The following is a 19555-nucleotide window of genomic DNA, read 5'->3' as shown; positions in this document are numbered from 1 at the left end:
CCAAATAAAGTGGAAGCAAAATTTTAATGGATAATGAGGGAGTTTTCTCTCTTGAAGTCTTTTATGACATACAGAGTAAGAAGCCAGAGAGGATGAATCTAATCCCTGCACACACTGAAAGGATGCCTGAGGAGAAAGAGAGAAAGTACCTATAAAACAGATTTTCTTTTTTAAGTGTCTTTTATCAGTTTTTCCAGTGAGAGTGTGGTGTTTTTCATGGACAGAGGTTTTAGCAGCTTAAGCTTCTTTTATTTTTTATTTTTGGCTGCATTGGGTCTTCGTTGCTGTGTGCGGGCTTTCTCTAGTTGTGGCGAGCGGGGGCTACTCTTTGTTGTGGTGCGCGGGCTTCTCATTGCAGTGGCTTCTCTTGTTGCGCAGCACGAGCTGTAGGCACGCAGGCTTCAGTAATTGTGTCACGTGGGCTCAGTAGTTGTGGCTTGCAGGATCAGTAGTTGTGGCACATGGGCTTAGTTGCTCTGCGGCATGTGGGATCTTCCCGGACCAGGGATCAAATCCGTGTCCCCTGTGTTGGCAGGCGGATTCTTAACCACTGCACCACCAGGGAAGCCCTTAAGCTTCTTATAAATGGTCGAAGGAGAGACCGCAGTGGTGTGTGAGGGTTCATTAATTATTGCTCTTACTGATGTTTGCACAGACGGTTGGGATCATAAATGTCAGTCTGTCAAGAGACTGTGATAGGTTCTAAAAAAACTGATTGAGTACCTCAAAAGCTGTCATAAAACCTGAGATTAAACAGATTCATCTTTCTTAGAAGTGAGGGAAGGTATGGGTGAAGTGAATAGAAGCTTCCTTCTCTTTGTTGCCACTTTGCTATTTCAACTCTCCTGTTCAAAACCATGAGTGTTGGCTTGTGCAGAGGGTCAGGAGCCTGCCTGAGGTGTCAGAGGGACATGGTCATGGTTAGCAGTCTCAGTTGTGTGCGGGCTGCCAGCTGCACAGCGCTGGAGATTCAGAGAGATTGGGATTCAACTCTTGACAGGGCTGACACAATTTATTTGGAAATTTTCAGGAGAGAACATGAGTTATAAAGACAAGAACAGTGACAGTAAGGAACAAATGTGAATTTCTGTCAGAGATAAAACAGAATTTTAAAAGAAGTAGGTCTGTTGTCGTCTCCAGTCAAGTTTTCCAGTTAAACTGTGTTCCTAAATTGAAAGTCTTACCACTACTTCTCTGCTATTGGCTAGGAAAGTACAATTAGAAGACTTTCTCTCTTCAGAGGATTATATATTTTAAAAATCACTGTACTTATTTCTCTGTCACAAATAAAGCAATGGTTACTTTAAATCTAGGAAACTGAGAGATAAAATACTTTCTCTTAAGATTTTCCTTTCTCATTTAATCCCATTATGATTCTTGATCAGACTTTCCTTTGACTAGAAGGTCTGATGCGGTATCTTCCTCAGGCCGTTAAACGTAGGCAGAGGAAGAGGGGGACTGGTTGAATATCAAGAACTGTGAGCCTGGCATAGGCATGTGGGCAGCTCTTGTGTGGGTACATACAGACTAGATTATGTTCTCAAGAAAAAGCATACTGGAAAAAGGTGCTTTGTTGGCCCTTTATGAAGGACTTTAATTAGAAGTCACTCCTAACTCCTGGGGTGGGAACAGTTTCTAGCTTGCCGCTACACTCCTGCTGCTAATGAGCATGCTCCTTGCAAGGATGCGTTTCTTCTGACAGTTAAAGCTGCATGTGAGCTATTTCTGTTCATCTTTCTCTCTGCATTAAACCCTTACTAACCAAGTTCAGATTATGCAAGTAGATTGGTAGGTGTTTTCCATCATTGTTGAGGAGTTGAAAATGCTTCAGGGTAACAAGACCTATTTACTATCTGTGAGCAAAAAGTAAATAATCAAACTTTAATTTATTCAAATACGGACAGTAGATGAAGGTTCCTTTAGTGTTGACCATAATTGGATCTTTTCCTTCTGGTGGTCCTTTTAAAATTGCCATTAAATTTGTAATTGAACAGTTGAATTATTTAGTTCATTATTATGTAATTAAAATCCCTGTCCTGGACATCTGTTTCTCTTATTTAGGCAACTCCCCACATGGCACAGGTTTCATTAAGTAATTAGCAGAGGAGATGTAAATTTCTTATTCAGACATGATGATGATCCTGTAGACAGCTATTTATTTCATCAGCTTATAATTAAAATACTAAGTTGACTTGTGAGGAAATGCCAAGGAATGGTTTGCTTCGCCAAGAAGTTACAGATAACACATAACTGGATGGCAGCATGTGGAAGGTGGTAAACAGTTTAGGGAGTTTTTTCCCCTCCCTCCTTGTGGTAGAGAGCATTAGAGGGCACAAGGATTCCTTTCCACTTAATAGACCATTGACTGAGTGAAGGATAAGTGGGCGTATTCCAGAATGCTAAAGTTACGAATCTCTTAATGGCTAGGAGCAGTTCCTTGATTCTGAAAAATAATACATTCTGGTAAACATTTCACCTGTCTTGGTTCAGACTCGTTGAGGACTGCTTCTCATGGCTCAGGCTTTCTATACATGGATGCCTTAGGTTTTGGACTTGCACAGATGCTGAGACATTGACTCTCAGAGGACTGACTAGGGCTGAGTGGTGTTCCTTTAGGATGGCCAGTGCAGTGCCGCCAGAAGCTGTTGGCAGCATCAGAGACCTCCCTAAGGACCCACTGTTTCAGGAACATCCCATGCCTCCTGCCTTCCAGAACAAATAATGCAGTTGTCTTTATATATAGTGTGGAATGGATAAAGGAAAATTTCAGGATGAGACCATGCAGACCTATTCCTTAGTTTTATTATTATTGAGTGCTCATTGGTCAGACAAGGTGGAGAATTAGAAGAAAAGAGATCAGGCCTGGACAGGCCTCCTAATTTTGGGGCGTTCCATCAGCTGGGTTGTTTGGTGATGACCAGTGATGATTATATCAATATGAATTCTGTTTCTCAGTCTTAGGATCATATGTTAAAAAATATTGTCTTTGCATATCACTCTCTTGCTTGTTTGAAAATAGTTAGCAATGGATAACATGGACATACTGAAAGTAAATTGTCTTCATGTAGCAGAGGCTTGCTTTAGAAATGGAAATAGGTGCTATGTAGGTAGACAGCACATTTGACAGTTTGGAGCAGATTCACTTGGGAAACAGCTTTGAATGTGAACATTGCATTTCCAGACACAAGCTCAGTTCTATGAGGTCGCAGTGCAAATAAAAGAGGGTCCGAGTGGTCCTCTTTTATATTTGAGGTGTGCTGGCCTCGTGTCAAGACCCTCTGGATTTTAACAATTTAATAATGCAAAGCCTTCAGCCACCTTCTTGTGTGAACCCTAATCTCTCTCCTCTCCCCACCTCACCCCCCAGGGTTGGGGGATAATTTCTTATGTGGATGCTCCAGATTTAGGACCTTGTCTCAGAACAAACACCATTTTTTTGTTTCGGTTTTTACTCTAGAATTTTCTCTTCTCATTACCCAATGGAAAAAAAAATGTCGAAATAGGGTTATTAATACAAATAGTGCCCTTTCTGGTTTGTAAAAAAGGACCCCCGGAGAACAGTGTGGCCCATACTAGGTGAATTTCTTTTGTCTTCCTGCCTTGTAATGATTTACATTTAGATTGTTGCTTGTTGCTCTTATAGGGGAAGGGGAGGGGCCTGGTGTGTCTGGCTGCCTCAGTCATCACACTGACTAGGTTTGGACAGCTTTGCTCAGCAGAGCTGGGAAATAGGCTGAACTTGCTTTCAATTGTTTTCATCAAAGGCCTTGTTTAGTTGGTTTGTATTGGGGGAAAATGTCATGGAGGCTGCAAGAACTAAATGAAATGAAAAATGAAGTTTACAATTGCTAAGAATGGTGCGTACCTTCTGAAAGTCAGTGCAAGGTGCGGTGGGCCAGAGGGCTGTGAGCAAACTGTTACCATTGTCACTGTCGGGGCCAGTGAGTGCTCGGGCGAAATGCAGCATCTTCTCCACGCAGAGGGAGGCTGGGAAGGGGATACAGACAGCCTTCCTTGAAATACAGCTGGACTTCCCTGGTGGTCCAGTGGTTGAGACTCCGTGCTTCCACTGCAGGGGGCGTGGTTCCATTCAATCCCTGGTCGGGGAACTAAGATCCTCCATGCTTCGCAGTGCGGCCAAAAAAAAGAAAGAAAAACTGCCAACGGTCTACCGCTTCTCACTAGAGACACAGTAAATAGAAAATCAGGACTGCCTTAGGAGAAGATTTGTTCATGTAAGAAATACTGAGTTGTAGGCATAGAGGGCACATTAGTGAACAAAGCTGGTGAAACTTCCTGCCCTCCAGGAGTTTACATTCTCCTGGAGGATAATGTCAAAAGATAAGTGCTGGGGAGGAATAAAAGGCAGGAAAAGGGAGGAAGGGAAGTGCTGCTGAAGGGGCAAGAGTGGTCTAGATAGGGTTTTCAGGGAAGAAGACCTCATTGAAAATGTAGCTTAAAAGACTTAAAAGAGGGGATTCCCTGTAGATCTGGGTGAAGAGTGTTCCAGACAAAGGGACCAGAAGGTGCAAAGGCCCTGAGTTAGGAGACAATCAGGAGGCTAGTGTGGGTGGAGCAGAGGGAGAGAGTAGCAGGGGATGAGGGGAGAGAGATGGGAGGAGGGCACATAAGAAAGGCAGGGCCTTTCTGAGGGTCATAGGAAGTATCTGAACTTTTCGTCCAAGAAAGGGAGCTATCAGAGGATTTTGAGCAGGATTGTGAAGTGATTCTAACTTGATTTTTAACAGGGTCGCTTGGCTGCTGTGTGGAGAATGGACTGTAGGACAAGGGGAAGGGCAGGGAGACCAGTAAGAAGCTACTGTATTAGGAGACTCTCTTCCAGAGGTGTTTTAGCACAAATCACTTTGGAACCTTGGCGAGAGGTGCATCGTCAGTATGTAGTGGCAGTAATTCCAAGAATACAGAGCCCCCCACGTGCTGGCTCTTTTCTTTTCTTTGTTTTTTTTTTTTTTTTTTTTTTTTTTTGAAAGCAAGAGTTATTTACAGTCTGCCTGTGACATGAACTTTATTGCATTTTACTTTTTTAAGATTATACAAAACACTTGTTGCACACTACATCTCCCTTCACCTGCTAATTTGGCACCAGCCCTAGGGTTGCAGTGCCAAGTGCTGCCTCTGTACCACCCCACTCTGGAGGCCATGGGACAGCTTATCTGTGAACAAGCAAGGACACTTGTTCACTCTGAATAAAGTTGGAATCATTTTCAGTATTAGAACCTGATTCTTGTGCGTTTAGTTGTGCATAGGAATAGAAATGTCTTTTTTTTTTTTTGTGGTACACGGGCCTCTCACTGTTGTGGCCTCTCCCGTTGCGGAGCACAGGCTCCGGATGTGCAGGCTTAGCGGCCATGGCTCACGGGCCCAGCCGCTCTGCGGCATGTGGGATCTTCCTGGACTGGGGCACAAACCCGTGTCCCCTGCATTGGCAGGCGGACTCTCAACCACTGCGCCACCAGGGAAGCCCTTAGAAATGTCTTTTTACTAGAAAAGATCATGGATCACCCATGAAACACTGACTTCAGGTATAGAATTGTGCTAAGCATGGTGACATACAGAAATAGTAGACACAGTCCCTTCTCTGGCGAAGTACAGTCTACTTAAGGACAAAGATCCAAGAAGAGATAAATAACCAATACAAGCAGTAAACAGCTAGGACCCAAAGAAGGGGCACAAAGAGAGGATCCCATTTCCAGCTCGAATGGTCTCCTTGTAGAGATGGATGTTTTTTAAAGACAGCACAGAATGGACGTTTGTTGAGCCACCCACCCTCCTCTCCTAGCTTGGGCCTGGCTTGTTAGAAGTCAGCTGTAAAGGTGCATGCTTGTCACAATTTGTGACGTAAACCAGGCCAGCTAGAAGAACTGGCTCTTGCTCATACTGATCCAGTTCCTGGAAAAGGGCAGTAGCCTGGTCAGAAGAATGCCTCGGCTGTACATTAATCAGTCGCGCTTGCCAGGCCAAGCACTAACCCTGACCCCTAAATGTGTTGTTTTGCTCAGATTCACAGTCTGAGAATGAGGCTTCGCCAGTGAAACGGCCACGACTACTGGAGAATACTGAACGACCCGAGGAAACCAGCCGATCTAAACAGAAAAGCCGACGTCGGTGCTTCCAGTGCCAAACCAAACTGGAGCTGGTGCAGCAGGAACTGGGATCGTGCCGCTGCGGTAAGCGTCCCCCCAGTGGAGGACACAGCATGGTGGAGGCTGTGTCCTTGGCGCCCTGAGAGGCTGAGCTCCTTCATTCTTCTCCCGAGTACCTCCCTTCGAGCTATAGCTTTGGAGCTTGGGAAATCAGAGTAGAGGATTCTTATTTCTAAACACCCTTTATTTCCTCTCACACATACAGAAAAGGCAAAAACCTCCCCAACTATTCTTACACATATTTCATTAGAGTTGCATTGTCACTGCTTACTGCTCTCAGCTTCTCTCCACTGCATATTACTGTGGTTCCTTCTCATTGATGACTTATTTAGAAGTTAACCAAACCAGTGAAATTCTGAGATATGTGCCATAAAATTCAGATATTAGATTAATTTTGAATGAGCTTCTTACTATATATAATAAATGGAAGATTTCTCCCCCATATCCCTTTTAAATTAAAGTTTGATTAGAAAATTATTTTCTTTGAACCATAATTCATTGTCAGTTAACCCCTTGAAATAGCTTTAAAGTAACCTTTTCCTACTGTATTATCCAGTGTAATACCAACTCTTAGAATTTTTGGTGGGATGTACTTTTTAAAAACTTTATGCCTGCCCACAGTGGAACAAAACTTAGAACAATCCTTCCTCTCCCTTTGACCATATACATCGTGTCACATGGAAGCAAAATTGTGTAGCTGCATTATTTAGGCTGACTTACAGTTTTCCTGTCCCTGTTTTTATTTCTTGACTTTAGAGCATAATATTGTGAAATTGTTCTTTGGGACAGAGCTGTCATCAGGCACATTGGCTCTAGCCTCTGAGAGTCCTGTATCCTTTGTTCTTAGAAGTGAGCTTTTAGAAGCTTCCTTTTACCTCTGGGATGGCCATAGATATCCTGTAAGTACTGATGCTGGTAGTCAGGACTGGGTGGTTCTCCCAGCAGTTAGAAAGTTACAGCTGCTCAAAGCTCTTCATCTTCTGAAGAGATAGCCGTCGCTGCTCCTGTCCCTGAGTTATCTGCCCTGTTGGAAATGAGAAGGACAGGAGGGAGTTCCAGCCTCTCATGGAAACTGAGTTGGAACTCCTTTCCTGTCATGAGTAGAAATCTGTTTGTTACACAGTCTGGTGTGTGGTACTCAGCAGTATCAGAAACATATTTATATTCAACTGCAGAAATGGTGACTAGCATGTGGAGTCCAGGTATCACTGGACAAGTTTTTAGTCTTTAACCTGGCGTTTATTTATCCTATTAAATGCTTGTGTGAAAGTGTAAGGAGAGAGGTAGGATAAGACGTGGGTGCAGAGGCTGTCAGCAGAATTTTCAAACCTCACTTTTGTTCCTGCAATGTGATGTGGTCCAGGTGAGCCCAGAACCTTTTTCTTAGGCTGTGTCTTGATCAACCCTCCCAGGTAATGTAAAATTCTTAATGAGGTAGTGAAGGAATACTGTGGTTACCCAAGGAAACTTTGGGGTCTCATGGCTAACCAGCTTTGCCCTTAGTGGTTTGTCTGATCTTTTGTGGTCTGCAAATTATTGCTTTGGTCTTCACGTGGACCCCTGGGGGCTTCAGCAGTTCAGTCTGTTACCAGTGTTGTGTAGCTTCCCTGACCGTTTGCCTGTTGCTTTTGTAACACAGGCCTTTGGTGATTCCTAAATTAGAATCGTGGGATTTTCCTGTACCTTACATTCTTGTTTCCTTCTTGAAAGTAACTGAATTCTGGGTATTACACAGGATTTGCCCTAGTGGATCAAGCAGTTGATCCATCAAGTGTGCTGTCTCGCCTCTGGCAGTGGCTAATAACCTCCTCTCCTTGTCAGGCAAGCAGTGAGAATTCACAGTTTAGTGCTGAGAGATCCAGAGGTGTGGTAACCAAGTCTCCCAGTTTACCCTTCAGCTTTGATGCAAGCCACCTATTTCCTAAGGTCTTAAGCACCAAGCTGAAAATATCTAGAAATATATGTTGGATGACTTCATGTGCTCCTAAAGTGAAGCCAACTTGACTGACTCTGGTAAGTGCAGATTACTCTGCTGTGCTCTTCACCTCTCAGGCAGGAGGCTGGGTTTCTAAGTAAGTGCCTACTGGGTTTGCCATAGACGTGCATTCTCTTTAAATGATCTAACACGTGGTCCCTTGGCTTATGCCCAATTCTGAGGGTCGTCTTATAGAGAGATTTGATTTTTCTGCTGGAGAAGAGAGCCCTGAGCTGTCTGCAGTCCCTCCAGATGTAGCCTTCCTAGAGAGAGCTGGGAGTTCAATTGGGCCCACTGAGAGCATTGTACTTATGTGCCCAGAAAAATGACTGAGTCAGCTGCCACATTTTAAAAGATGAAGGACAGTAATGGGAACACACACCTCTGGGACTGTCCCTGACAAATATCTCTTGTGTTCCTCCTGCCTGTCTGCTTGGATCTCTAGGAAAAGGTGAGTTGTACAGTTATTTCCTTGAGGCTGCATGGAGTGCTAGGGAGACGTTTAACTGCCCTGAAAGGTTTTGGAAGACGGGAAACACAGTAATTTACTACTGAAAGTGAAGATTCAGGAGGGCGGTTTGAACTCAAACAGAACACTTCTCCACTGCAGAAAATCTTTTTTTTTATATGTATTCACAATCTTTTTTTCCATTCCCCTTCCACTCTGTACAGGTTATTAACTGCTGACAAGAAATTCACATCTCATAAATAATGCTTAAGAGCCGTTGCTATATAAATTGAATGTGTTATGAATTGTGATGGGCCTTTTTGTAGCATTCGATGCCTAGAGCAGGAAGAACAGAGGATGTCATTTTCATTAATTTCTAATGAGGTGCCAATTAAAGACAGGGAAGCCGCTCCAAAGGGAAGAGTGGCCAAGCTCCCCTGAATCCTCCGCCTGGGGCTGTCATCCAAACACTGCCAGCAAGCCTTCTCTAAAAATTCCATTAAATCACAGTCTCATCGAGAGCACACAGACACATTCAGCTCCCCTTTGATCTTCAAAAGAGCAATTTGTAAGGCGAGTTCTGAGCCTTCTCACATAGGGAACAGCTAGAGGTGATAGGAATTGTTAATTGCCAAGACACTCCATGGGCTTTCAATAAGGAGGTGAGTTTTGAAGATGAATTCTCCTCTGCCTCGTTGTGACTAGATAACCTTTAAATCAACAATACCGTAGTGACACCCTTTTCCTGTGAAATCTTTCTGGGTGCCAATCAGTAAAAGCATGTGGTGAGGCTGGGGTGATACCCTGCATCCTAGTGTATCTTCAGCAGTTTAACTTCTCAAGATGGAAAACAATTGCATAAACATGGATTTATTTGTTTCATTTTCTACTCAGTAGGCAAATTGATCAGCTTGTTGTCTTTACAGGGGTCTTGTCTCTCCAAAGGCCACCTGGAGGGTGTTCTGAAATCTGGCCATCCTCATCCAGTCTGGGCCACAGCACAGCCACGTGGATACTGTGTTTTCTAATCAGATCTTGCATGATGCATACCGCATGGCTTTTTAATCGCTATGCATTGCTTCCCAGAACCACAGAATTAATTTTTAAATACCAGTCTAAGAGCTTGCAAAAGTTATGGCATGTTTTCAGTTGACAGTGACTTACACTGTAAGATGATATGCTCCCTTTTGGGACAACAGTGCTTTTACTAACCTCTTGAGTAATCTGACTTCGTTTACTGCTTTCAAAATAAATTTTATATTCCCTTTAGAAACTCAGAGTGATGCTTTAGCTGGGACCTTTAGTTTGTCGACTTAAAGTGCCTCAGTGGTCCTTTCTGCCTTTTCATTCACTGTCAAGCTGAAGTCAGCTAGCATTTATTGAGATGTGATTTTTCATAAAGCATTTTGCTAGGTTTTGTGGGGAATATAGGAGGTAGAATACAGAATATAGGAGCTCATAGTTTAGGTCAGTGATTTCAGACTTAAGTGGGCATCAGAATTGCACAGAGGGCTGTTAAAACACAGTCTGCTGGGGCCACCCCCAGAGCTTCTGACTCAGTGGGCCTTTTTAACAGGTTCCCAGGTAATAACTGATGCTGCTGGTCTGAGGACCATGTTTTGAGAACCACTGTTCTAGGAGCTTCTCAATCTGGGAAGCCTCTAAAATATAGAATGTCTGGGCCTCACACTTAACAATTAAATCAGAAAAGGTTTCTGGGTATTGTTTTTTTTTACATTTTGGAAATTAAAAGTTTGTCCTGGACCATTTGAAAGTAAGTTGCAAACATTGTGACCCTTTATCCCTATAAACGTCAATGAATATTTCCTGAGAATAGTTATTTTATATAACCGCAGCAGTTATCAGCTTCAGTAAACTGATACTGATAAATACTTTCATCAGATCTCTTGTCCATATTCTAGGTTTGCTAGTTGATCCAATAATATACTTCATAAAAGCATTTTCCTCCCTTTAGTACAGAATCCAGTCCATGATCAAGTGTTGAATTTAGTTGTCATGTCTCTTTTAGACTCTTAAGCTGGAACATTTTCATTGCCTTTCTTTGTTTTTAATGATATTGACATTTTGAAGGCTGCATTTCTCCACCCTCCTCTGCTTACCCTTCCCAACCCCCCACTTTTTTAAATAGAGCACTCCTTGTTTGGAGGTTGTCTGATGTTTCTTCATGATTAGATTCAGGTTATGTATTCCCAGCCAGAATGCTATGTGGGTGATGTTGTGTCCCCCTCAGGATTCTTCATTGGGAGGCACGGATGTTTATCTGCATCTCATTATTGATGTTAATTTTGCTTCATTCACCCAGTCTAGGTGTTGCCTGATGTCTCTAAAAATAGTATTTTTGCCCTTGCAACTAGTAAGCAATCTGTGGGAAACACTTTGACTATATAAATGTCCTGATCATCATCAAAAAGGTCTCCTAGATTTAGCATCCATTGATGATTCTTGCCTGAACCAGTCTTTACTATGATGGTTGCAAAATGATGCTTTGCTAACTCCAGTCCTTCTCCTGCATTTACCATTTGCACGGAGCATTCTCCTCCCCCATTTATTTATCTCTTACTGGTTTGGACTCTGGGCTCTTGTATTTTTCAGTGGTTTATAATTCATTACTGTACTTAATTATTTTGTTGCTCAAATTGTCTCAGATTTGGCCGGTGGAAATTCCTTCAAGCTGAATTCTGTATTTTTGTGACATACCTCCTGTTTTTGTTTATTTTAAAAATTAATTAATTAATTAACTTTGGCTGCATTGGGTCTTCGTTGCTGTGCGCGGGCCCTCTCCAGTTGCAGGGAGCGGGAACCACTCCTCATTGCGGTGCGTGGGCTTCTCACTGCAATGGCTTCTCATGTTGCGGAACACAGGCCCTAGGCAGGCGGGCCTCAGCAGTTGTGGCACATGGGCCTAGCTGCTCCACGGCATGAGGGATCTTCCTGGGCCAGGGATCGAACCCGTGTCCTCTGCATTGGCAGGTGGATTCTTAACCACTGTGCCACCAGGGAAGTCCCTGCCTCCCGTTTTTTAAAAAGCATTTTCTTATTCTGTGGCCTAACATGATGTGTTCTGGATGCATCTTGTACTTGCTTAGTCCTGGAATCAGCCACTTTTCCAAGATCCCTAAGCTGATTTAAATAGGCATTCAGAGTAGGAATTTGCTGGTCCTGAGTGGAAGGCAGGCACATGCATGAAATAAGTGGCATCCAGGGCAGCCTACCATAAGAGTTTTAATCAAGGTACAAGCCATATGTTATAGGAATATGGGGAGGGAGAGATTAATTCCAACTGGAAGACTCTGGACAGGCTTCCACAATAGGGGCATTAAAGGAAGGGTGGGACTTAGAAGTGCAGAAAGACAGGATGCTTGGACCAAGCTGGTGTTCTGCAGGTGACCTCTGTGCAGCCCGATGGAGCCTTGTGGTTGAGTGAGGAGAGACTGCTAGAAAAGGAGGGAAGGGATTCCAGATTCCAGGCTGTAGGGTTTGGACATTGGTTTGCAGTGAAAAGCTATCAGTGGTTTGAATGTGGTCAACACGATCTAATTTGACTTTTTTTTTTAAAAATTAAGCACACAGGAAAGCCCAGGAGGCTGTTGAATCTTCTTAGAGGAATGATCTAGGGAGAGTGTGAACTGATTCACAAAGTGGAAAGAAATGTGCACGTGTCACAGCCGTCCCCGTCCACTACAGGGGACTGACTGAGTGGTGAACAGATAGTGATATTCTGAGGTCGAGTGTGGGGCGAGGAGCTGTGGTGATTATGAAGCATGTAGGTGACGTGAAACTACCAGGCTGGTCCATTCCACCAGCATCAGAAACCACCACAAATAAGCCCACATCTAGGCCTTTATTTTAACTCTCTTCCAAGTGTGATTTAAAACTGTCAGGGACATTTGGCATTCTGTCCTATGTCTCAAAGAAAGCGAGGCTATATTTTCTTATAAAAGGCCTTATTCTGTGTACAGAGTTCTAGCCTGGATCTGTCAGAAAACCCTAGTATCCATGGAAACACCTGAGATCCTTTATCATGAACAAATTGGTTTGGTCAGTTAGGTGTTATCATTACTGCCGTTGAGTATCGAGTCCATGCTCTGCAGTGTGTTGTATAGAGTGTGGTGACCAAGATCCCAGCCCTTTTGGAGCTCCTGTTGTTTTATTCTGAGTCTGGCAGTGAAAGGCTAAAGGTTTTCCAGCACTTCTGAGACAGCAGCTGGGTGTTATGTTACCTTACGGCTCAAGAGAAGGAGGTGCCTGCCCACCCTCCCAAAAGCAAAAACAAAAACAAAAACAACAGCAGCAACAGAAAACCTTTGATGGGCGTTACTGTATATATGAGAGCTAAGAGTAATTGAAAGTCTTGAGGCAAATTGAGAAAATTTTCTCCCTTTGCTACTCTCTTCCTTTCACTCTCACTGTACTTTCACCTAAACAAGAGTATGCTTATTTGTAGTCCCCATTTAATCTTTAATGTGTAAGAGTTCTGGTCTAAAACCAAACAGATTAGTCCCTCTGCTGCTCCTCTAAATTGCAAGTTGAGGTGTTAGAGCAAAACAAATCAAACCTTTACTGAACACTAGCTCCACATATTTGGCCCATTAGTTTACCACGTCCCAGAGAGCCAAGCTACCATATGTCCTTTAACAAGGCTGTAGAGAGATATTAGAAACATTAAGAGCTCCCCTCCCCAGCAAAGGAGCATCAAAGACCAAGCTTTTAAAATACAAAATGTGCAGAGCACATTTACTGATGCCTGTGTCACTTCCCCACTCATACCCTACCGACAGGCAAACCAGCAGATCCTTGTCCCATGAAGTGAATATTTTCCATCTGGATAGCAAATTTGCAACTATTTCTATAGTCTAGTCTTAGCAATAACAACACAATAATAATTTAATCAAAACTATTTGGATAGGGCTTCCCTGGTGGCGCAGTGGTTGAGAGTCCGCCTGCCGATGCAGGGGACACGGGTTCGTGCCCCGGTCCGGGAAGATCCCATGTGCCGCGGAGCGGCTGGGCCTGTGAGCCATGGCCGCTGAGCCTGTGCGTCTGGAGCCTGTGCTCTGCAACGGGAGAGGACACAACAGTGAGAGGTCCGCGTGCCACAAAAAAAAAAAAAGAAAAAAAAAAAAACCACCACCACCAACAAAAACTACTTGGATAGATTACCCTGTTTTAGGATATTTCTTTATGGAGAGAAAAAAATGGCTTATTGTAAAAGGAAATGAATTTTTTAAATTCTAAGAGTAGATAATTTTAGTTAGTTCTTTGCCTAGCAAGGTGTGTGTTATATGTGTGTGTTTTTTGGATTTTTTGATACATAATTTACATACCATAAAATTCACCTGTTTCATATAGTTCAGTGAGTTTTAGTAACTTTAAGTTGTACAGCCCTTACCAAATTCAAATTTTAGAATATTTCCATTACCCCAAAAAGTTCCCACGTGTCTCATTTTCAGTCAGTCACTACACTCTCCTACCCTAGCCCCAGGCAACCACTGATCTGCCTCTGTTGGTATAATTTTGCCTTTTCTAGAATTTTAGCATCAGTGGATTCAAACAGTATATATATATACAGTCTTGTGTGTCCACATAGTATGTTGTTTTTGAGATTCGTCCATGTTGTTACATATCAGTAGTTCATTCCTCTTTAATGTTGAGTATTATTTCATTGTATGGATAATCACATTTGTTTATCCATTTACCATTTGACATACGTTTGGATTGTTGCCAGTTTGGGGATATTATGAGTAGAGCTACTATAAATATTCATGCAGAAGTCTTTGTATGGACATATGTTGTACCTTCTTGGGTAAATACATAGAGGTAGAATTGCCAGGTTGAATGGTCATTTTCTAAGAAAATCCCATCAGCAGTGTATTAGGGTTCCAATTTCTCCATGATTGGCCAACATTTAATATTGTCATTCTTCTTAACTTTAGCTATTCTAGTGGTTGTGTGGTGCCATCTCACTGTCGTATGTTAACTCATTTCTCTAATGACCAGTGACGTTAAGCATCTTTTTCATATGCCTTTTGGCCACTCATATATCTTCTTTTCTGAAGAGTCTGTTTATACTTCAGATATCTTGCCCATTTTAAAAAGATTTACAGAATTGCCATTTTAACAATATTCCAACCTATGAGTATGATATGTCTCTCCTCTTATTTAAGTCTTCTTTAATTTCATAGCAGTGTTTTATATTTTTCAGTTTCCATTCTTTGTTAAATTTATTCATAACTATTTTAGTTTTTTGATGCTACTGTAAATAGAATTTAAAAATTTTATTTTCAGATTGTTCTTTGCTGCCACTTTGAAGTGCAGCCGGTTTTTGTATATGATCTTTTATCTTACTAAAGATAAAAAGTAAATTTATCTCACTAAAGATAAATTTAGCAACCTTACTAAATTCACTAGATTCCCTTAGGGTTTTCTGTATCCATGATCATGCCATCTGCAAATGAGGGCAGTTTTACCCCTTTCCAATCTGTATGCCTGTTACTTCTGTTTCTTGTGTTATTGCACTGGCTAGGACCTGTCGCATGATGTTGAATAGACGTGTTGAGAATGAACTTCCTTGCCTTTTCTTTGATCTTACATAGAAAGCATTCAGTTTTTTACCATTTATGTCTGATGTAGCTGTAGATTTTGCATAGCTGTTCTCCATCCTGACAAAGTTCAATAGTTGTTACCTGTGGAATACATTGTAGGAAAACATAGGAAATGTTCAAATACATTCTCCCAAAACAGCTGATACAACTCATGGTGAGCTACGATGTGACCTAAAAAAGGTGAACAAAGGCGTGTTTTAAAGACTTCTCCTGTCCCATGCTTACAGTTGAAACACATGCCCTTTGTTCAGAGTCCTAACGTGTCTGTCCAGCCATAGTGGGGAAAGCCTGTGACCTGAGGGCACTCCTCTTTTTTCAAAACCAAAATCGTAACAGATTTATAACCCAAGATGCCGTTCTGGGTTATTCTCACTTGAGATAATGAAAGCAAACCACACTGAGAAATGCTTTGTTTGAATTAAATGCTTTTATTACTGCAATACAAAATCACAAAAAAATTGTGGGTAGATGGGTAATAGAATCACGTACCACCAAGATGAGAGGAAGCCTTAGCAGTCATTTAGTCCAACGCCCCCTCCCCCATTTTTTTGTTTGCTTGTTGTAAACGAGGAAACTAAGGCCAGAAAAGTTGCCACTAGCCTCGTATCACACCTGTGTGCTAAATGTTGTTATTTCACGCAGGCTTTGATCTGAAACTCAAGGACTGCTGAAGAGTTTCTGACCAACATAACTGCTCACAGCAGAGCCCACTCTCCCTCCCTTCAGCATAGCTTTCAGCCCCCACTGACTACAGCTTCTTGTCACATATTCTTGGCCATCCCTGGGGGACTTCTGTTCTTATCTCCTCTGAAGTACCCAGAAGATTTCTTGGTCTTTCCTCCAGATTAATACACCTGACTCTCTTAACTTCCTCTTAGTTCAGCCTCCAGAACCTTGTTCAGGACTTGGGACTCTTATATGGACTCTTCACAGCAAAATGTCACCAAATTAGACCAGTTGTGGTAAAAATAGTATTTAGTCAAAATAACAGGGTTAAAATATTATTTCTTTCAGAATTGATATCAAATTGTTCACAAAGGTGTTGCTAAAGAAATGTCCTTTCTTGTGCCTTTTATGTGTGTAGTTAAAACTAATTTGTGTTTAGTACATTGTATGCAGATATCTGCTAGTAAACACTCTCTGTCATCATACTATATTCTTATGTGACTCCCTCTTGAGTAGAACTTTTTTGTTTTTTGAGGTACGCGGGCCTCTCACTGTTGTGGCCTCTCCCGTTGCGGAGCACAGGCTCCAGACGCACAGGCTCAGCGGCCATGGCTCACGGGCCCAGCCGCTCCGCAACATGTGGGATCTTCCCGGACCGGGGCACGAACCCGTGTCCTCTGCATCGGCAGGCGGACTCTCAACCACTGCGCCACCAGGGAAGCCCTTGAGTAGAACTTCTTAAAAAGTGCGGGCCTCAGACCAGCACTTCAGAGTCCCTGAGTAGGTGGGGATGCGTCTTTGGAAAGCAAAAATGCAGTTGCTCAGGCAATTCTAATATACCCCAAAGTTTGATACACTGCCTATACACTTAATAGCTCATTTCTTCATAGGAAATGTAAAGGTAATTTAAGACAAAATAGTTACTAGAAATTTCCAATGAGGTCATGCACGTCAGAGGTTTTATGTCAGATCTAGGCAACTCCATTCTCTTTCAATCAGAGATTTACATCTTCTGAGTGTTTTAACACATGCCTTCCTCCACTGGTCTCCTCTCTCCTGCTAGATTCTAAAATACTCAGAGAGCAGGACCATGTGTTGTTCTGTAGCTTCCCACTGCCCCTGTTAGAGTTATGTGGCCTATAGTAGGTACCCCATCTGTTATTATTTCTTGTAATAACATACAAGAAAAAATTAGAAGTCAATGAAATGTGGTGTTCTGGTGAGCCTGCTGGTTTTCTTTAGGGGAACGTCCTTTTGTGGTAGTGTTTGAAGGCAGGCCTAAGCAGGTGAATGGGAGAATGTCTGGCCCAGTCTCCATGGAAATTCTTCTTTTTTAAAAAAAAAATTATTTTATTTATTTATTTATGGCTGTGTTGGGTCTTCGTTTCTGTGCGAGGGCTTTCTCTAGTTGCGGTGAGCGGGGGCCACTCTTCATCGCGGTGCGCAGGCTTCTCATTGTCGTGGCCTCTCCTGGTGTGGAGCACGGGCTTTAGACGCGCAGGCTCAGTAGTTGTGACGCACAGGCTTAGTTGTTCCGCGGCATATGGGATCTTCCCGGACCAGGCCTCGAACCCGTGTCCCCTGCATTGGCAGGCAGACTCCCAATCTGCGCCACCAGGGAAGCCCTCCATGGAAATTCTTGATGCTGGCGTACATGTACAACCTGAGGGTTTCCCAATGGAATAATTGACTTAAGGAATAAGGTTTGGAGAGAAAACCTTAGCATTATTTATTTTTACATACTTTTATCTGCCTTGAATTTTTATTGGTAGAGGGGGAAATATCAGGCGAAACAGGTATATAAGAGCAGCATTGCTTGCTTGGTCTGATTAAAATTATTTGATATGCTTTTGGTTTAATTAAATACTCAACTTTGGGGATGGGTGTATTTGCCTAAATAAAACTGGTGATTCATCTTGCACATGAATAAGATGGGCTCTTTGGGGCTCACAGAAACTACAGGTCACAGACCTACTGTGTATAACCACACCAGTCTCTCACTCCTGCCTAGCAAACCTATCACTCTCTGACACAGAGTCCAAGCACTTAAGGGACTTAGAAGTTATCCATCTGGCGCCAGTCCAACTCCCTGAACTAATGCTGCAGAAACTACATCAGCATTGCCCTGCCCTGGCAGGTAATCCAGCCACCATGTACATCTCCAGCCTGGAGGGAGTGAGGCCTGTCTTGTTGCAGGCAGCTTAGACTGACTAGGTGCTTCCTCCGTTGAACTAAGACCAGCCTCCGTACATGACATGTCCTCATTCCTCCTCACTCTGCCCTCTGGAGAGACCTGTCACAAATCATCTTCCTCTCCTGCAAGGCTTCTCTTCAAATATTTGAACACAGTGGCTTTGGCTTTCCAGCACCCCAGTCCCTTCCAGTAGCAAGTTCATTCACGGGGACTGAAGAATAGTGTGGGGACATCAAGGGCAGGGTGGGGTACAGGAATGCCAGACTGGGCTCAGTGCTTGTCTCCATAGTTTTCCTCATCAGAGGCCGTCACAAAATATGAGAGTCTTTTTAATAAAACCTTTCACCTGCTGATCTCCTTGTGGGACTGCTCAAAAGTCTTCTGTGGAGTCCATGGTTGGCCTCTGTTGCTGTAGTTCTCAGAACACACTGAAATTGACTGCATGTCTGTACTTCCTCCCAGACCATAAGCACTGGAGGACAGGGACCATATTGTGTTCTTTAGTAGCTCTCTGCCCTGCTATATAGTACCTGGTGTGCAGTGTTGCCTGAATGAGTGAATGGATGAACCCTGTACCACTGCAGTTGTGATCCTCTGGGTGAAGGAAGAACAGCTTTAGGGCTTCTCTGGTGGCGCAATGGTTAAGAATCCACCTGCCACTGCAGGGGACAAGGGTTTGAGCCCTGGTCTGGGAAGATCCCACGTGCCTCAGAGCAACTAAGCCCATGTGCCACAACTACTGAGCCTGCACTCTAGAGCCCGCGAGCCACAACTACTGAGCCCACGTGCTGCAACTACTGAAGCCCACGCGCCTAGAGCCTGTGCTCCGCAACAACAGAAGCCACTGCAAAGAGAAGCCCGCACACTGCAACGAAGAGTAGCCCCCGCTCACCGCAAGTAGAGAAAGCCTGCGCGCAGCAATGAAGACCCAACGCAGCCAAAAAATAAATAAATAAAATACATTCATAAGAAACAAAAACAATAATCTTTGAAGAACAGCTTTATTGAGCACCAGCTATGTGCTGGATGCCTGCAACTGTGTTATATCATTTGACTCTTACAAAAGCATGGTTGGACAGATGGTACTCCCTTTTTACAGAGGTGAAACTCAAGCTTTGAAGTTAAGTAACTCAGAAATATTAGGGAGCACTTGAACCCAGGTCCGTTGAGCTGCCAGAATCTCACCACTTTTTCATGTTCCCACACTGGCCCATGGGGTGCCCTGAACAGTGAGGGTATGACTGCAGCATGAGTTGTCTCTATTTTCAGCTGTATAGTTCTTAGCAGTTCCTTGAGCACTTCCCCATCTCAAGGAAACATTCATTGGTAACAATTTATGCGACCTCCTGTCTGGGAACCACTGTTCCATGTGACACTTGTTGCTCCATCTAGATGTGATGCTTCTGGAGGACAGGGTCCATGGCATTGCCCCTTTTTTGTCCCCCACTGTGCCTGGATAATGAGAGACACAGTGGCACTTAATTC

At 43.2% G+C, this 19555-nt stretch overlaps 1 protein-coding gene across 1 annotated transcript in view; it reads left to right on the top strand.

The window, feature by feature from the left end:
* The window catches only part of ZFAND3 (zinc finger AN1-type containing 3), a 321151-nt gene that overhangs the window by 290205 nt on the left and 11391 nt on the right, over positions 1 to 19555 (top strand). Inside the window, exon 5 of the mRNA XM_082663105.1 lies at positions 6021 to 6188. Within this exon, the coding sequence (XP_082519231.1) occupies positions 6021 to 6188 (168 nt within the window). The remainder of the gene's footprint in view (positions 1 to 6020; positions 6189 to 19555) is intronic.

Source organism: Grampus griseus (genome assembly GCF_964374135.1).
Source record: "Grampus griseus genome assembly, chromosome: 10".
NCBI lineage: Eukaryota > Metazoa > Chordata > Mammalia > Artiodactyla > Delphinidae > Grampus > Grampus griseus.
This window is presented reverse-complemented; position numbering and strand designations above follow the sequence as displayed.